The 14,032-nt window shown below is 42.8% G+C and overlaps 1 protein-coding gene across 6 annotated transcripts in view; it reads right to left on the bottom strand.

The window, feature by feature from the left end:
* Positions 1-166: 166 nt before the first annotated feature.
* tle2a (TLE family member 2, transcriptional corepressor a) overlaps positions 167-14,032 on the bottom strand; it is a 41,534-nt gene continuing 27,668 nt past the window's right edge. The window contains exons 5-20 of one of the 6 annotated variants that reach the window (XM_071487708.1): positions 13,308-13,370; positions 12,809-12,913; positions 12,085-12,298; positions 11,650-11,666; positions 10,908-11,003; positions 10,199-10,243; positions 9,239-9,400; positions 8,611-8,737; positions 7,418-7,617; positions 6,947-7,026; positions 6,083-6,332; positions 5,543-5,790; positions 4,201-4,348; positions 3,890-4,040; positions 3,548-3,624; positions 167-3,202 (exon numbers count right to left, since the gene is read on the bottom strand). In XM_071487708.1, coding sequence (XP_071343809.1) covers positions 3,095-3,202; positions 3,548-3,624; positions 3,890-4,040; positions 4,201-4,348; positions 5,543-5,790; positions 6,083-6,332; positions 6,947-7,026; positions 7,418-7,617; positions 8,611-8,737; positions 9,239-9,400; positions 10,199-10,243; positions 10,908-11,003; positions 11,650-11,666; positions 12,085-12,298; positions 12,809-12,913; positions 13,308-13,370 — 2,091 coding nt within the window. In that variant the 3' untranslated portion in view covers positions 167-3,094. The remainder of the gene's footprint in view (positions 3,203-3,547; positions 3,625-3,889; positions 4,041-4,200; positions 4,349-5,542; positions 5,791-6,082; positions 6,333-6,946; positions 7,027-7,417; positions 7,618-8,610; positions 8,738-9,238; positions 9,401-10,198; positions 10,244-10,907; positions 11,004-11,649; positions 11,667-12,084; positions 12,299-12,808; positions 12,914-13,307; positions 13,371-14,032) is intronic. The other 5 variants (XM_071487709.1, XM_071487710.1, XM_071487711.1 and 2 more) reach the window with 5 other exon arrangements.

Genomic DNA, 14,032 nt, shown 5'->3' with positions numbered 1-14,032 from the left:
ATTCCCATTAGCTTCAGCTATACTTGGTTAGTGCTTATTAGAAAATATTTGCATACTAGCACTAAACTAAAGTGGGAAACACCTGCTCAAAGCTACACAGCTGCTAGCACAGCTATAAGCCCTTGTCTTGTTTCTGATATTTACATGCAAAAGAAAAAGTCAAGTGTCCAAAGAGGAAAACTTTATTCTCTCAACATCAAGAACCAGTTTTTCACAGCCTTTCATCTCCATTCACTCATGAGGAAATAAACTTTCTGCACAGTCCAAAAACCTTTCAGTATCCTGCAAAACACCACATTTACAACTCTCAGCAGTTTGATTTTAAATGCAATAATTGTCACACTGATAACATTTTCCGACCCATCACATTGACGAAAAGGCAAATAGGTGACGTAAGGTTTTTGCAGAATACTGACAGCACACAATGAAAAAATAAAAAAAAAATAAAAAATCAAACACTGGGTTAACAACTGACCAGTTTTGATTCCTGGAGTGCGACCAGTGTTGGAGGTCTCTTCTCATCTCTTCACACACATCAAATCAGGCAGAGATACTGGAGCTCATTTACATAGATCTCTATATGTGTAGAATTTTAAAAAGATGCTGACACGTTTGGCCTGAATTTAAAATACATAAAACAGGCATGCCAAATATTTTCAAAGGCTGCGTTGTTTAATTGGCAGCTGAGATTCCCCATTCACTGCATATTTTGAAACCTGCTCCACTGAAATTTTGGGGCATCTCCCATGATAAATAAGTCCCCATGAGACGGTTCTGCTGTCACGCCACTGAGAAAAGATTACTCTGCTCTAATCAGGAGACTGAAATGACCTAATCCGGCGGCAAGTTTCAGCCGACTCATCTGACCAAAGCACAGAGAAGGCAAGTAATCTGTTATCTGTGTCTTTAGTCATTTTTTCATTTATTCTCAAGTCAACTGCTCACACTAGTTGGAAACTGTATAAAAGTCATAATAGCTTTGAGACAGTTCTGTGCTGTGATTATGGGCATTAACAGAAATATTGTGCATTTTAAAAAGGTCAAAAGCCGTGTCTCAACATACATGAAATGAAGCCAAATGATTTATTATCCACCTGTATGCAAACAAGTCTAAATGCTTTGCTTGCCCCCCCCCCTTCCCCCACTGTTAAAGCTTTTTGTTTCAGGCAGGACAGTGAACACTACACCCATAATCATCAAAGAACTCCCTCTTGGGCATTATTGCTATAATATTCCATCCCACAGTCTAATGCACTGTAGATCACCTTTGTTTCGCCTCACTACGAGCTAGCTCAGCAGCAAAAAAAAAACAACTGTACAGTCGCATTATTTACCGGGAGCTCCAGTCACAGAGGAGCTGTGAAACGCGCTCATGCTGCGGGTTTGAATCCCAAAACACTTTCTCATATGTCTGAGGTTGCAGATATTGACTAAAGGAAAAGCTTTGTGCTCTTGCGTTCCCCTCAGTGGGGTAGAGAGATGTTTCCATCACAAGAGAGTGGAGGCAGAGTGTGTACTCACCATTCACTTCCTTCATTTTCAATCTAAATATTTCTAAGATGCTTCTTGGCACCTTGCTGTGAGCACACACTTTTCTGGCTATTGTGATTTGAACAAATATTCAACAAACGCTTCTTTTGCCTTTTTGGAACATCCAAGATAAACCTGGCAAGAGCCTGACTTGGTCTTGTGGTTGAAAAACACCTTTTCACAGGCAGTAGAGTGCAACGCACACACAAACACACACACACACACACACACACACACACACACACACACACACACACACACACACACACACACACACACACTAGCTCTACCTTATTTCTACCCTTCAAACCATTACAACTGCATTGGTCCTTTTGGAGCAGTTTCAATCTGGTTTTCTGTGAAAGATGATGACAGGACAAAGATAAAAAACACAAATGATATGCTGCAGATCACAGACAAAAACTGGATGTTTGAGCGATGTCCCACACTACAGCCTGCTGTCTCAAAGCAAATCCAACTCACAGATCCTTGTTTGCCTTTAGAGAACTTTATTTACATGTCCATATATAGCAAGGTTCAAGGTTCATGATGCAGTTGTGAAAATACCTGTCTGCCTATATGTGCCCTAACAAATACAATAGAAAATCACATTTAATGTTGAGTGTTAAGGATGAAGACGATGTAGCAGAGGCCCCTGAAACTGCAGAGTACCTGTTGTGAGTTCTTTGAACTGACTTCAGCTTTCTGTCCTCTGGGCCGTGGTTCTCTGTCCCAGGCCAGTTTCCTTAAAAACATCTCTTGAATAAGTTCATCTTTGTTCTTTTGTAAAAGAAAAAAACAAAAACAAAATGCAAAAGGAACAAAGACAAACTGAGTCTCATGACACTTAAGAGGAAACCAAGCCCTGTTCTGTCACGTATGTACTGGAGATGATACAATCATGTTGCTGCTGAAAATTAACCAGGAGAAAAAAAAAAAGTAGCTGGAACCTCACAGCACGCCATCCTGCCATCTGCCTTACATCTGCCGCCCCAAGGAGCAGCCACGTGCTGCAGACCAGGCCGGTCCGGGCCAAGCTGACCCAGGTTGGATACTTTTTACACAGTACAGAATATGGACCGTATTTTTCCATTAAGAGTTTCCTCCCTACACTTCTTCAGTCCCACGTCTGTCTTTTTCCTCTCGATACCGTCCAACTGTTTGCGAAAAATTCAAAGGCTAAAAAAATAAGTTTTTTTTTTTTTGCTAATTTCTTGTTCACTACAGAGGTTTTATTTTGTTAAAAAAAAAAGGGAAAAAAAGGGAACAAAACAAAAAGTTCTTTGGAGGAATCCCACATTTGCACAGCTATAGACTAACCAGCGTTCTCAGAGCATTAAAAACAAAGTTCAAAGTTTGTTTTTTTTTTTCCAGAGATGTGACTTTGTGCCCCTTTGCTTCTCTTTCTGTCTCATTTCTTTCACAAACGTAAACAAAACAACAAAGTACAAGTTGAGTGTCTCTTGTTTTCGATGCCACCGACGCTCTGTACAGTCATTGGTGCAGGAGGGAGCCTTGGCCCCGCCCCCTGGTTATTAGGTTAACTTCTTCAGCCAATCAGAGTTCAGTAGATGACTTCATAGACTGTGGCCTTCTTGTCCCCAGAGCCGGTGACAATAAATTGGTCGTCAGGGGAGATATCACAGCTGAGAACCGACGAAGACTCCTTAGACTGAACACAGAAACGAAGAGGAAGCATATTAGCTACAAACATTCAATGAATCGTGATTTTTATATGAACAATGACACAAAAATTCACATACTGGCTGTTAGTTAAGTCAAAACTGATGTTTGTGTCTCAAAATACTCTTCAGTAAGTAAACAAGATGATGAAACAGACAGAAAACGAAAAAAGCTTGGAAATCTTTCAAATTTGGCAAATGAATTGTTTCCAGGCCAAAGAACACAATGTCTCATCATGTAATCATATTTCCATGGTTAACTTTAAAAAAAAAAAGAATTAAAAAACAAAACAAAGCAAAAAAACTGTTGCAAAATCTTGTGCTTAAAACTCTACCTGGAATATGCTGGATCCGTAAGGTGTCCGCCACGCATTCAGGAGGTTATCTTTGCCTGTGCTCACAAACCATTTACCTACAGGACGAAACACATACAGCCATCAACTGATAAAGCCTCAGGGGAGGCGAGATATGGAGAAGCCTGAGGGGGAAGAGCTGCTTTTGTAAAGAACAGGAAAGGTGAAAAGGAAGAAGCTGTTTCTGAATAATGAAAGAAGCAGAAGATTTGTTCTGCTTCTCTGTGATTAAATACCCTCAGGTAATGTGATGTAACCAAACCATCAATCTAGTCAGTGTCTACGTGTGTGTGTGTGTGTGTGTGTGTGTGTGTGTGTGCATACCGCAGTAGGCAAATTTGAGGGAGAGAACGCAGCTCTCGTGGAGGTGCAGCTGGTACTTGTCAGGTTTGGAGACGTGCAGGACTTCCACGTTACTGCTCTCCATTCCCACAGCCAGCCACTCGCCTGTCGGACAGTAGCCCAGAGAGAAGATCTGGAGAAAGAAAGGAATCAAAGAAAGGATGGAGGAGAGAAAGAAATGGGGAGATGAGACCAGTAAAGCGTAAATGATCATTGGAAGCCTCAGCACATTAATGCCTATTAGCCTGAACTGCAGCAAGTCTGGTTTGTGTGTTTGTGTGTTCTGTGTGTACCTGCGAGGTGAAGTCATGTTGCTGGAGCTGGCGTCCCTCTCGGAGGTCCCAGCAGCGGACTGTGTTGTCCAGCCCTCCCGTCCACAGCTTGGTGCCGTCGTTGGAGATGTCGATGCAGCTCGCTCCGTCCGTGTGGCCCTGGAACTGCCTGCAGGCAGGAGACACACAAGAGAGTCAGAGGGAAACACACACACGTACCTCCTGCCTCCTCTCTGATCTGTGCTCATTCAAACATACTAGTTTGTCTGGTTTCCTCATTTCCTAGTTCTCTTCTAACAACTTACATTTCTGACAAACATCTCTCAAGGCATCACCTGATTTTAGTTCATTCAGTTATGTGTGTTATGAAAATCATCACACACAGTCTTGGTATGCAGCTAATATGTTACACTTAATCGCATGTCTTCAATATTTTTGTTGAAGTTACTTAATTTTGCAAAAAACTACACTGAAGGAACCTGAGTCTCTCCACCACAACCGCAAAAGATCGTCCTACTAGAGAAATTAAAACTACACTGACTTATTGTTCAATGCTTATTTTGCAACACTTTTAGCTTTCATAAGAATTATATGAACATTTAATAAAATGGTCAATAGCACTACAATGTCGCTGATATATCATTTAAGTAATTATTGATGTATTGTGATTGTAATGTCAGTAAATATTACCCTGTGGGAACACATAAGTGGAGACTGATGTATAAACACATAATGAATGACAACACAGCAAAACACAGCTGTAATAAATACTTTACATTAATAAACACTTAAAATCCCCTTCTATCTGCTCTCAACTACATTACTCTGCATTATAAAAATAACTGTTTTATGTTTATATACTGCTAATAAATTCTAAATAAGGGCATTTGACGTGTTTATTTTATATGGACAAGTATTAAGCATGGACCAGTGCCTCACACCACAGCATTCATAGCCTACACTAGTTTGCAGGGCTTGTCCTTTGAAGCATAGACGTGTATATGCTGGTAAAGCGTTGGATATTTGGGTGGGTCTATCACCTAAATATTTCAATTTGAAAAATCTAAGGAAAAAAATACAGTTATTCATGCAGTGGGACTGGCTGGCAGTAACATTAGGGGCAGGAACATAGTGGTAAATCCTCTGGAACATACAAAACCACGAATATGTTTATTAAAAAAAAACAAACAAAAAAACTAAACCTTCCTTAGGTTTAGGAAGTCCTAACCTCCTCTCCCCCTCAACTCCCTCACTATAATTTCTCTTCCTTTTTCATCACTCTCTCCTCTCCTTCTTTCTTGTTACTTGAAAACTATCTGGCCATTTTTCCTTTTCCAACTTCTCCCTCCTGCTCGTCTCCTACCTGACCAGCGTCTGGTTGTGAAGGTCCCAGACGACGATGTTGCCATCACTGCAGCAGGAGAAGCAGACCTTGTTGTCAGGGGAGATGGCCAGAGCGTAGCAGGCGGGAGCGGACGATGTCAGCTCCGCCTTGATGCGGGGAGTGGGTGTGGCCAAATCCCAGATCGACAGCGTACTGGCCTCCCCGCCGACGATCAAGGTTCGCCCGTCGGACAGCAGCTTGCAGGAGCGGATGTAGTTATCCCTGTTCTGATTGACCACAATAAAAGAAGAAATATAAACATTTATACACAGTGATATATACTGTAGTTCACTGTAATAGATGTGCTGCTGCAGCAGGATCACAGCAATAAATAAAGACATTGGAGGATTTGGCTTTAGGACAAAAGCACACATGTAATACATCATCTAAAGTGCATTTTATGTATGAAAAACAATATTATCACTTTTGGACATTATCAGACACAGGATAGTCAACAAACTTTAAATACGAGTCTGCAACAATCCATCTAACTGCTTCCCCTCCTCCCTTGTGTCTCACCAGACAGTCCAGCTGGGCCATGGGGCTCTTGCTGCCTGGCTGGCTGATGTCCCACACCTTGACGCAGCCCTTTCCTCCAGTGTACACGTGGCGTGTCGAGGTGCTGATAGTGACAGCACACACCACCTCTCCATGGCTCAGGGTGTGGATCTGACGGGCGTGGCGAGGGATTCCTGGGCCCAGCAGGGCGTCAGGGGGAAAGGGCACTGGCTGCATCTGGCCGTCTGCGCTCACATGGAACGAATAGGCGCTGCAGAGAAGAGGAATGGAGGGGATGGATGGATAAATTAGATAACGATTGAGGACTTTTTTCCCCCACAACCTACCTCATCTACTTCAACTTGTGGTTTCTGCATTACCCAGAAATACTTTCATCAGACTGACACTGAGTGACTAAAACATTAAATAATAATGTCTGAATAACTGAAAAAATTATGTCTTTACTGTAATTCTGTATTTAACTGTAATAACTAAAGAGCACTGATGTCATCCACAAATAAGAACAATACTTGCTGGCTCCACTTTGCTTTGTAAAGTGGAGCCAGACATGGCAGGCACATTGCTCAATATTATTTTCAAGTGCTTTAAGGGATGAATACTTACTTAATACAGACTGTTTCATTTAACAAAGAAGCCTCAGGATTGTATATTTTGACCTAACAAAGTTCTGAAGGCACTGAGGTGTTATTTTTTCTTTATTACTAAAAATTTCCCTCCTTTTCTACCTTCAATATCTTTGATTATTCATCTTTCCAGTTCTTTTCTCCTCTGGTGTTGAAATTGAAATTTGAGTAGAACCTTTGTGCAGTTAATAGCCAACAGGTGAAGATTTGAACGATTGTAGGCAAGGCAGAGAAAACTCACGGTTTTCCAGAGGCGGCTGACTGCAAGCTGGCAGGCAGCCCAGGGACCCTCATATGTGGGTGTGGAGACTCATAGCCCACCTGGAAGAAACAAAAATACCCTAATGTAAGAAGAAGAAAATACCAGAAAAAAAACACACCTGGTTAGAGGAGAAGCGAGGAGAGGAGAGGAGGAGAGGAGAGTTCAGTTCACTCATAAAAATGGGTAATACAGAGACAGTATCGGATGAAAGATCAGAATAAAATGAGATCATATAAAAGTAAAGAGACTTTTCGGGAGCCAAGGTCATAGATTCTTAACGATAAATGACAAGGCAACCTCTCATCAGTCTCCTCTCCCACTAAAATGCTCCTTCTTTCCTGTACACAGAATATCCCTAGTTTTGTCCTCTCCAACAGGTTTTTTATGCTGAGGTGTTACATATGACAGAGACACTGGAAAGACAAATTATCTGCAGAGCGTCAAGCTCACCACAGGGGACCGTCCATAGCCTGCGGCGGCTGCTGCTGCCGCTGCTGCTGCAGCTCCGTTCATCTGGGGGGAGACCAAGTGGAGGCCTGCTCCGTAGCCTGCCGCCCCGGGCAGGTCCCCGTTCACACCTGGAGGAGGCAGGCCAAAAGCCCCTGGAGGGTACGCTCCCTGCACCGCCAGAGGGTTTCTGAGACCCAGAGCTGGTGGAAGGATGGAGGGAGGAAACGATAAGAGCGAGTTAATTTGTTGTGAATTATTAAAGAGAACAAATTATTGATTGAGGCAAAGAATGCAGAATGGCATTCATTCCAAGAGCTCTAGATATCACTGAAACACAGGATAAAAAAAGATGCACATTTTATTAAGGTACTCTGCAGAGTCTGTCAGTGTGTGAGACAGATGTGACTGACAGGCTGTGAACAAGCTGCCACAAAAGGCAGGACATCACCAACTGCAGCACTAGACCACTACTGACCCCTGCTGGCCACCATACCTTCCTGCAGCAAGCCAGTACCTGTGTGTGTGTATCTGTGTGTGTGCGTGTGAGTGAGCCCACATAAACATCCTCTGTATCCTCCTTCTGCGCATGTAGCTGCATCTTCAAGCGTGTACATATGCATGAACAATGATGTGGGTGTGTGAAAGCGGTGTGGGGGCTAACAGGTGATGTGAGTAAAAAAAAGAGAGAAAAGAGATACACTGGAATAGATGGAGGCTCATTATGAAGCAGCTCACAGTCACAGTCCATCACCTCTCCTAATTTTTCCATTTAAAAAGTGAGGCGCGCTGAATATTTTTGCCCACAGCTGCTTATTAAGTCCAGATGGTGGTCGGTGGTGGGGAGCTGGCTGACACCCATACCAACTACTGTGGCCCAGCGTTGATAGAATCACTACATGTAACAAAGCCAGCACAGGCTAAAAAGCTGTCTCTGCAAATACAGATTCTCTCTTTTTTTTTTTTTTCTTTTTTTAAATGATCCCCTGTGTGCAGTGCAAGCTTATGTCCCTGAGAGGAGGGCTGGAGATATGTGGCTTTCAGTCTCCTCAACAACACGTCTACAAAGAGTTTTTCCAGGAATGTCAGCAAGCCTTACAGTTTCACTTCACATCAACCTAAGGCTATGAAGTTCAGTGCTCCCTCATAATGATAAAATACAGGGGAGTAAAATCAATCTGATGAGATGACCTTACCAAGGGGGTCAACTCCAGGCTTGCCTGGGACAGGCCTGAACTGTGGGGGTCCGCTAGGTCCCGGGGTGTTGGACTCTTGAGACATGGGAGTCCCTGGCTTCATGCCAGGAGTACTGGACTTCTCCCTCTAGAAGAGTGAAGGATAAAAAGAGAAGTGTTATTAAAAAACAAAGAAGGAAAGGGAAATAAATCTAGACTGAAAAGTGAAATAAACAGACTGTCTTTAGAATTGGACATATGGGGGAAAAATAATTTTACAGCAACAGGATGGTGCCAGCCAGCAAAGAAAAAGAGGAATGGCAAAGAAAAGAGAATGACAGTAAGTATGACTGAGGGCAGATGGGGCCTGAGGAGTGCTGCGGGATGTCAACAGCCCAGACTCAATGTGTGTGGCATGTTGAATATACATCATAATAACTAACAAAACAGCAGAATACAGCGTGTGCTGACAGCATGGAAACACTGATGTCCTGCACTGAAATATATCGTGTGTTCTTCATAAGGTGTCTGCATACACGTGACAATAACGTCCCAAAAAAACAATTCAAGCATTTGTCTTTTTTAAGCCTGTGTGTGGTCCACTTTAACGCACATAACACGTGACATCATACAGATGTGTTCCGTTTACCTGCGGGGGCTCTTTGCCACGGGATGGGGAGGCGGCACTGCTGGAGGAGGCCAGGGAAGTGGGGCTGGCTTGTGGTGGACCCTCCTTACGAGATGGAGGCATCTTGTCCAAACCGTTCTCTCTGGACGAGTAGGACTGCACACTGCGGGGGGACGACGGGTCCTGAATTCAAAAACACAAAAAATGTTAGCGCACAAGACACAAATAAGAAGTAATGGTAATCTGTACAATAATTCTGCAGTCGTTTAGAGCTAAAGGTCACAGATATCACCTGGATATCTATCAGTGACCATTTTTTTCTCATGTTAATTAACTCTTTTCTTAGTTTGTCTTAAAGGATAGACTCACCATGTTTCAAGTTTTCTTAAAATAATAGTCAGGGGCTGTTATGAATATTTCAGCTGGTTTTGCTTGCTATAATTCCTCCTGTTTATACTGGCCATTAAGAAATGCTTCCTAATGTGCTTATAAAATGTAATGCATAGTCCACAATCCCTGCTCTGTGCTAAAATGTGTTCCAAAATTCATCTGAAGTTAATGGGAAGAATGAGTAGAGTAAGTTTTCAAAGTTGAAGTAAGAAAGTAAGAGGTAATAAAGTAAGAATGTCCAATTTTATGTTGAACTTTTACAGCAATAATTCATAATACATATTGCCCCGCCATTTTTTAAAAAACTTTTATTCATCTTTATAGGAAACAAACTTTTACCAGCCCCTTAAAAACTTGCTATCCATTTTGTTTGCACTCTTTCTTACAGTTTGAACTGCAATGACGTGCATGTGTGCCTGTGTATTTTATGGTTGTATATTGAGAAATAGGGGCAGGCAGAGGTGGATGAGGATGGGCGGAGTATTATTGTTATTATGATTATTCAGAAGGTCCTGCTGGGTGTGTTTACATGATGTATGCAGATGAAAGCGGTGAAGTGAGGCCAGCATAGGCCAGCGGCCGCCTACTAACCTCATCCACCACCAAATTATCATCACTCTTATCCGCATCGCTGCCCTGTGAGAGGAGAGAGAGAAAGTGAGATTAGATATTCTGCTCTGCGGTATGATGTATGTAGATTACATGTAGAAATATACAACACACACACACACAAACACACAAAGAGTCACACACAAGCAGAGGTGTCCGTGTGTGCATAATCTAATGCATTTTGAAATGTTTTATGAAACGTTTTTTTTTTTTGCACTTTCTCATGAGCTTTAATGTCTTCCACTGCAAATAGAGGAAAATGAAACGACCGATCTTGACAATTTATTGCCTGAGATGGTTTAAAGTGCAGGAAATGCAATGGACAATAGAGATGGAATAAATTCATTTTAGAAAAGCTAAAATTGTAAGGCATTCCTCATGTTTTTAATATTTCAGATTGAACAAAGTGGTAATGCTGAATTTGATGATAAAAAAATCTACCCAAAATGAATTAACTGACAATGATAATCCCTCACAATGCTTAACATATCTGCTCTTCAACAATGACACTAATAGCGCAGTAATGACAACAGGGAGCGTGAATATTTCAATTACTGTCTAAAAAAGAGAGCAGGTCTCCAAAGACCACTGTACAGACACCAGTGGTCTCATCTGATGAGAACTGGTCAGGTTGGCTGAAACTTTCCCTCAGTTACTTAAACATTTAACAATGTTATGAAAGCATCCTCACATAGTCTGTCATGAACTCCTTCTCATCAGCTTTCCTCTTCTTGCCGTTGCTGAGGTAGTCTGCCGGACGACCCTTATCCCCATTGGACAGAGAGCTCTGCAGAGAGGAGAGAGGGAGCAGAGGGATGAGGTGAGAGAGAGGAGAGGGGTGGATTGAATTGAGAGAAGAGTGAGCAATAAAGAGCAAAGGGGAGGTGTGCATGGGGGTACAAAGAGGTGGAGGAGAAGAGGGTAGGAAGGAGAGATGGGTGAGGAAGAAGGGAGTGAGGGACGAGAGGAAGGAAGCGGGTGATAATGAGGCGAGGGGGACTGCATAAATCACGTCAGGCTCATAAGCTGCAGAGATGAATGTGAAAGAATATCAGTCTCCATCGATCTGCCAGCTCACTGTAATAGTGAGAGGAAGAAAGAGAATGCTTCAAGTGTTCTTTAAGGCAGCAGAAAAGACTGGAGTGGTCTCTGCATGTGCTTTGGCATTTACAGCTTCTTTTTTTTTTAAACCAGTACTATCACAATTTTATAGTGGCAGCAATGTGGCATAGAGATATAACTTGTTATTATACATGTGTCATCAGTGACTGCAATCCTGTGGTCTGCCAAAACCTGTGCACTTTTAACCAACCACAGCTCATAACAGTTTTAAATGTATAATGCTTATTGCTCATTAAATACTGTGTAAAAAATGTAAACTGCAACATCAAAACTTTATTTGCTGTGTGTATGTGTGTGTGATTTGTACTTACTGGTCCTGCTTCACGATCTGTTCATTCCGGACAGCAGCAACCAACACATCCAGGTACCAGGCCACAGAACAGCACATGCAGATAAGGACACACACACAAACAAACACACAAAAATCCAGGATTATATGCCATCACTTTACATCACTCTGCAGCTGATGACTCAGTGGAAAAATATCCCTGCGGAGTGTTATTATCAGCAGCGCTCCTGTGCCCTGCCAAAAATCCAAAGCAAAGCCAATCATCAGAAACCATCGAGCCAAGCTCCAGTGTTTACTCTACTCCCAACCTCAAAGAGATGTTTTCATCTCCAAGAATGCAATCCATCTCTTGTCCCCACCCTAAACTCATCGAGAGTTTTCCACCTTTACTTTGAGAACACACTGAAGCAAAAATAAGTAAATATGCATTAACCTATCGTTGAACGGGATCCTGTACCTCTGTGGTGCTCTGCTGCAGCGGCGGCTGCTGCTGCTGCCTCTAGGTGAGCTCTCTCATCCTTGGCAGCTAGCTGGGCCCCCAGAGCCCCAGACAAGGCCAGCAGGCTGGATCCTCCACCGAGTGCCAGGCCAGGGTGGGGCAGTCCTGACGGGTGTGGGCCCACTGGCAAACCCTGGGCATGCTGGGAGAGGTGCTGTGCTTGAAGCTGCTGCTGTAGAGAGGGAGAGTAGAAGAAGAAACAGAAAGAGAGAGGAGACAAAAGAAAGAGATTTGGGTGACTTACAAGCACTGGAGGAAGTGGCTGAACAGGAACTGCTCAAGAGGAGGAAAGGAGGAAGGAAAGGGAGGGAACTAAGTGCTGCGATGTGCACGAGAGGAGAAATGCTGAGGTCAGGGCAGTGGCTCTGGAGTCAGATCAATCTGATGGCAACTAAAGTGACAAATAAGTGAAACTGAAATTTTTTTTAAGGTTTGTTTTAATTCTCGATAAATTAAAAAATATTTGGAAAATATATGAGACATTTAATAAGGTCCATCAATTAATTATGTTTTTTGGGGGGGCTGGTGAAGACACTTGAATTAAAAAAAAAAATAAAAAAAATAAATCTTTGATTTTGAAATAATTGCCAATAAATCAGTATATTTTAGTTTGGACGTTTGCCTCAATAAAAGAAAAAAGAAAAGCTGGAAAAATAAATAAATGGGAGTGTAAGGTACACACGCTATGAGGCAGAGGGGGGAGCCCACGTACCCCTATCGAAGCATTTAGCTCCCCCATGGTCACCTGTTTGGCGCGCTCCATGGCCTGGACCACCTGTTGTTGGTGCTGTGGAACAAACCAAGAGGTCAGTGAAGGCAGGTGGATTCAGAATTAAATACCATGGCTTAACATTTTCTTTCCATTTGTAAACTGAATCTTTATTAATCACATGTAACATTTCTTAATTAGTACGAAAAAGTATTCATACTCTCACAAACAGCATCTTTGAAATAGTGATTTTTTTTGCTTTGGGAATCGTGTGAATGCGTGCAACCATTTGGCGATTGAGGAAAATGAATGTGCTTTGAAGTTCTGTCCATCTGCAGCTCTGTGTGTGTGTAGCTGTGAGTTATTGATAAATGTGTGTAGTGTGTATGTGCATGCCGTCTGTCAGGCAGGAGAGAGACTGCTGTATGCTGTACAGTGTGTGTGTGTGTGTGTGTGTGTGTGTGTTCCACACCTCCTGTGACAGGAATGGGATGAGCTGAGCACAGATCACATTCAACCGCTTGGCAATCTCCGTCTGAAAGAAAAAAAAGATACTGTCACTTTGATGAATAAACACAAACACACACACACACACACACACACACACACACACACACACACACACACACACACACACACACACACACACACACACACACAGCCAAGATTGAGCACGAACAAACAAGAAGACACACACACTTATAAAGGTTACACACAACACACACACAGCATGGCTGTGGCCTGTTTCTGCCAGGGCCAGTGTGGTAAATATTTCAGCTGCTTACATCTGGTCCATGCAAATGGAAACTCTGCCAGGAAGTTTGACTAAAATATTCATGGACAGCATCTGCTGTGGCCACAGCCAGCCCACACAGAGTGAGCGTGTCTGTGTGTGTGCGCGTGTGTGATGGAGAAAAGATGCAAGATTCACCATCTTTTCCCTCTTTCACTGTATGTGTATGTGTGTGTGTGTGTGTGTGCGTATGCGCGCGCGCGCGTGTGTGTGTGTGTGTGTGTGTGTGTGTGTGTGTGTAGGCATGTGTTTCTGATGTGTCCTTGCATGTCTGTTTGTGTGTGGTTTTGCACTTTGCATGCTTGAGTGTGTGTGTGTGTTTCCTGCTGGGGGTCAGTGATTCTTGCTGTGGGTGTGTGTCTGTCTCGATCTGCTCTACTACCCAGCCAACAGCCAACTCTCCC

This window comes from Trachinotus anak, unplaced genomic scaffold (genome assembly GCF_046630095.1).
Source record: "Trachinotus anak isolate AG129_WGS33_773 ecotype Australia unplaced genomic scaffold, CSIRO_AGI_Tana_v1 ptg000010l, whole genome shotgun sequence".
Taxonomy (NCBI): domain Eukaryota; kingdom Metazoa; phylum Chordata; class Actinopteri; order Carangiformes; family Carangidae; genus Trachinotus; species Trachinotus anak.
The sequence above is the reverse complement of the archived record's forward strand: the minus strand, read 5'-3'. Positions and strand labels throughout refer to the sequence as shown.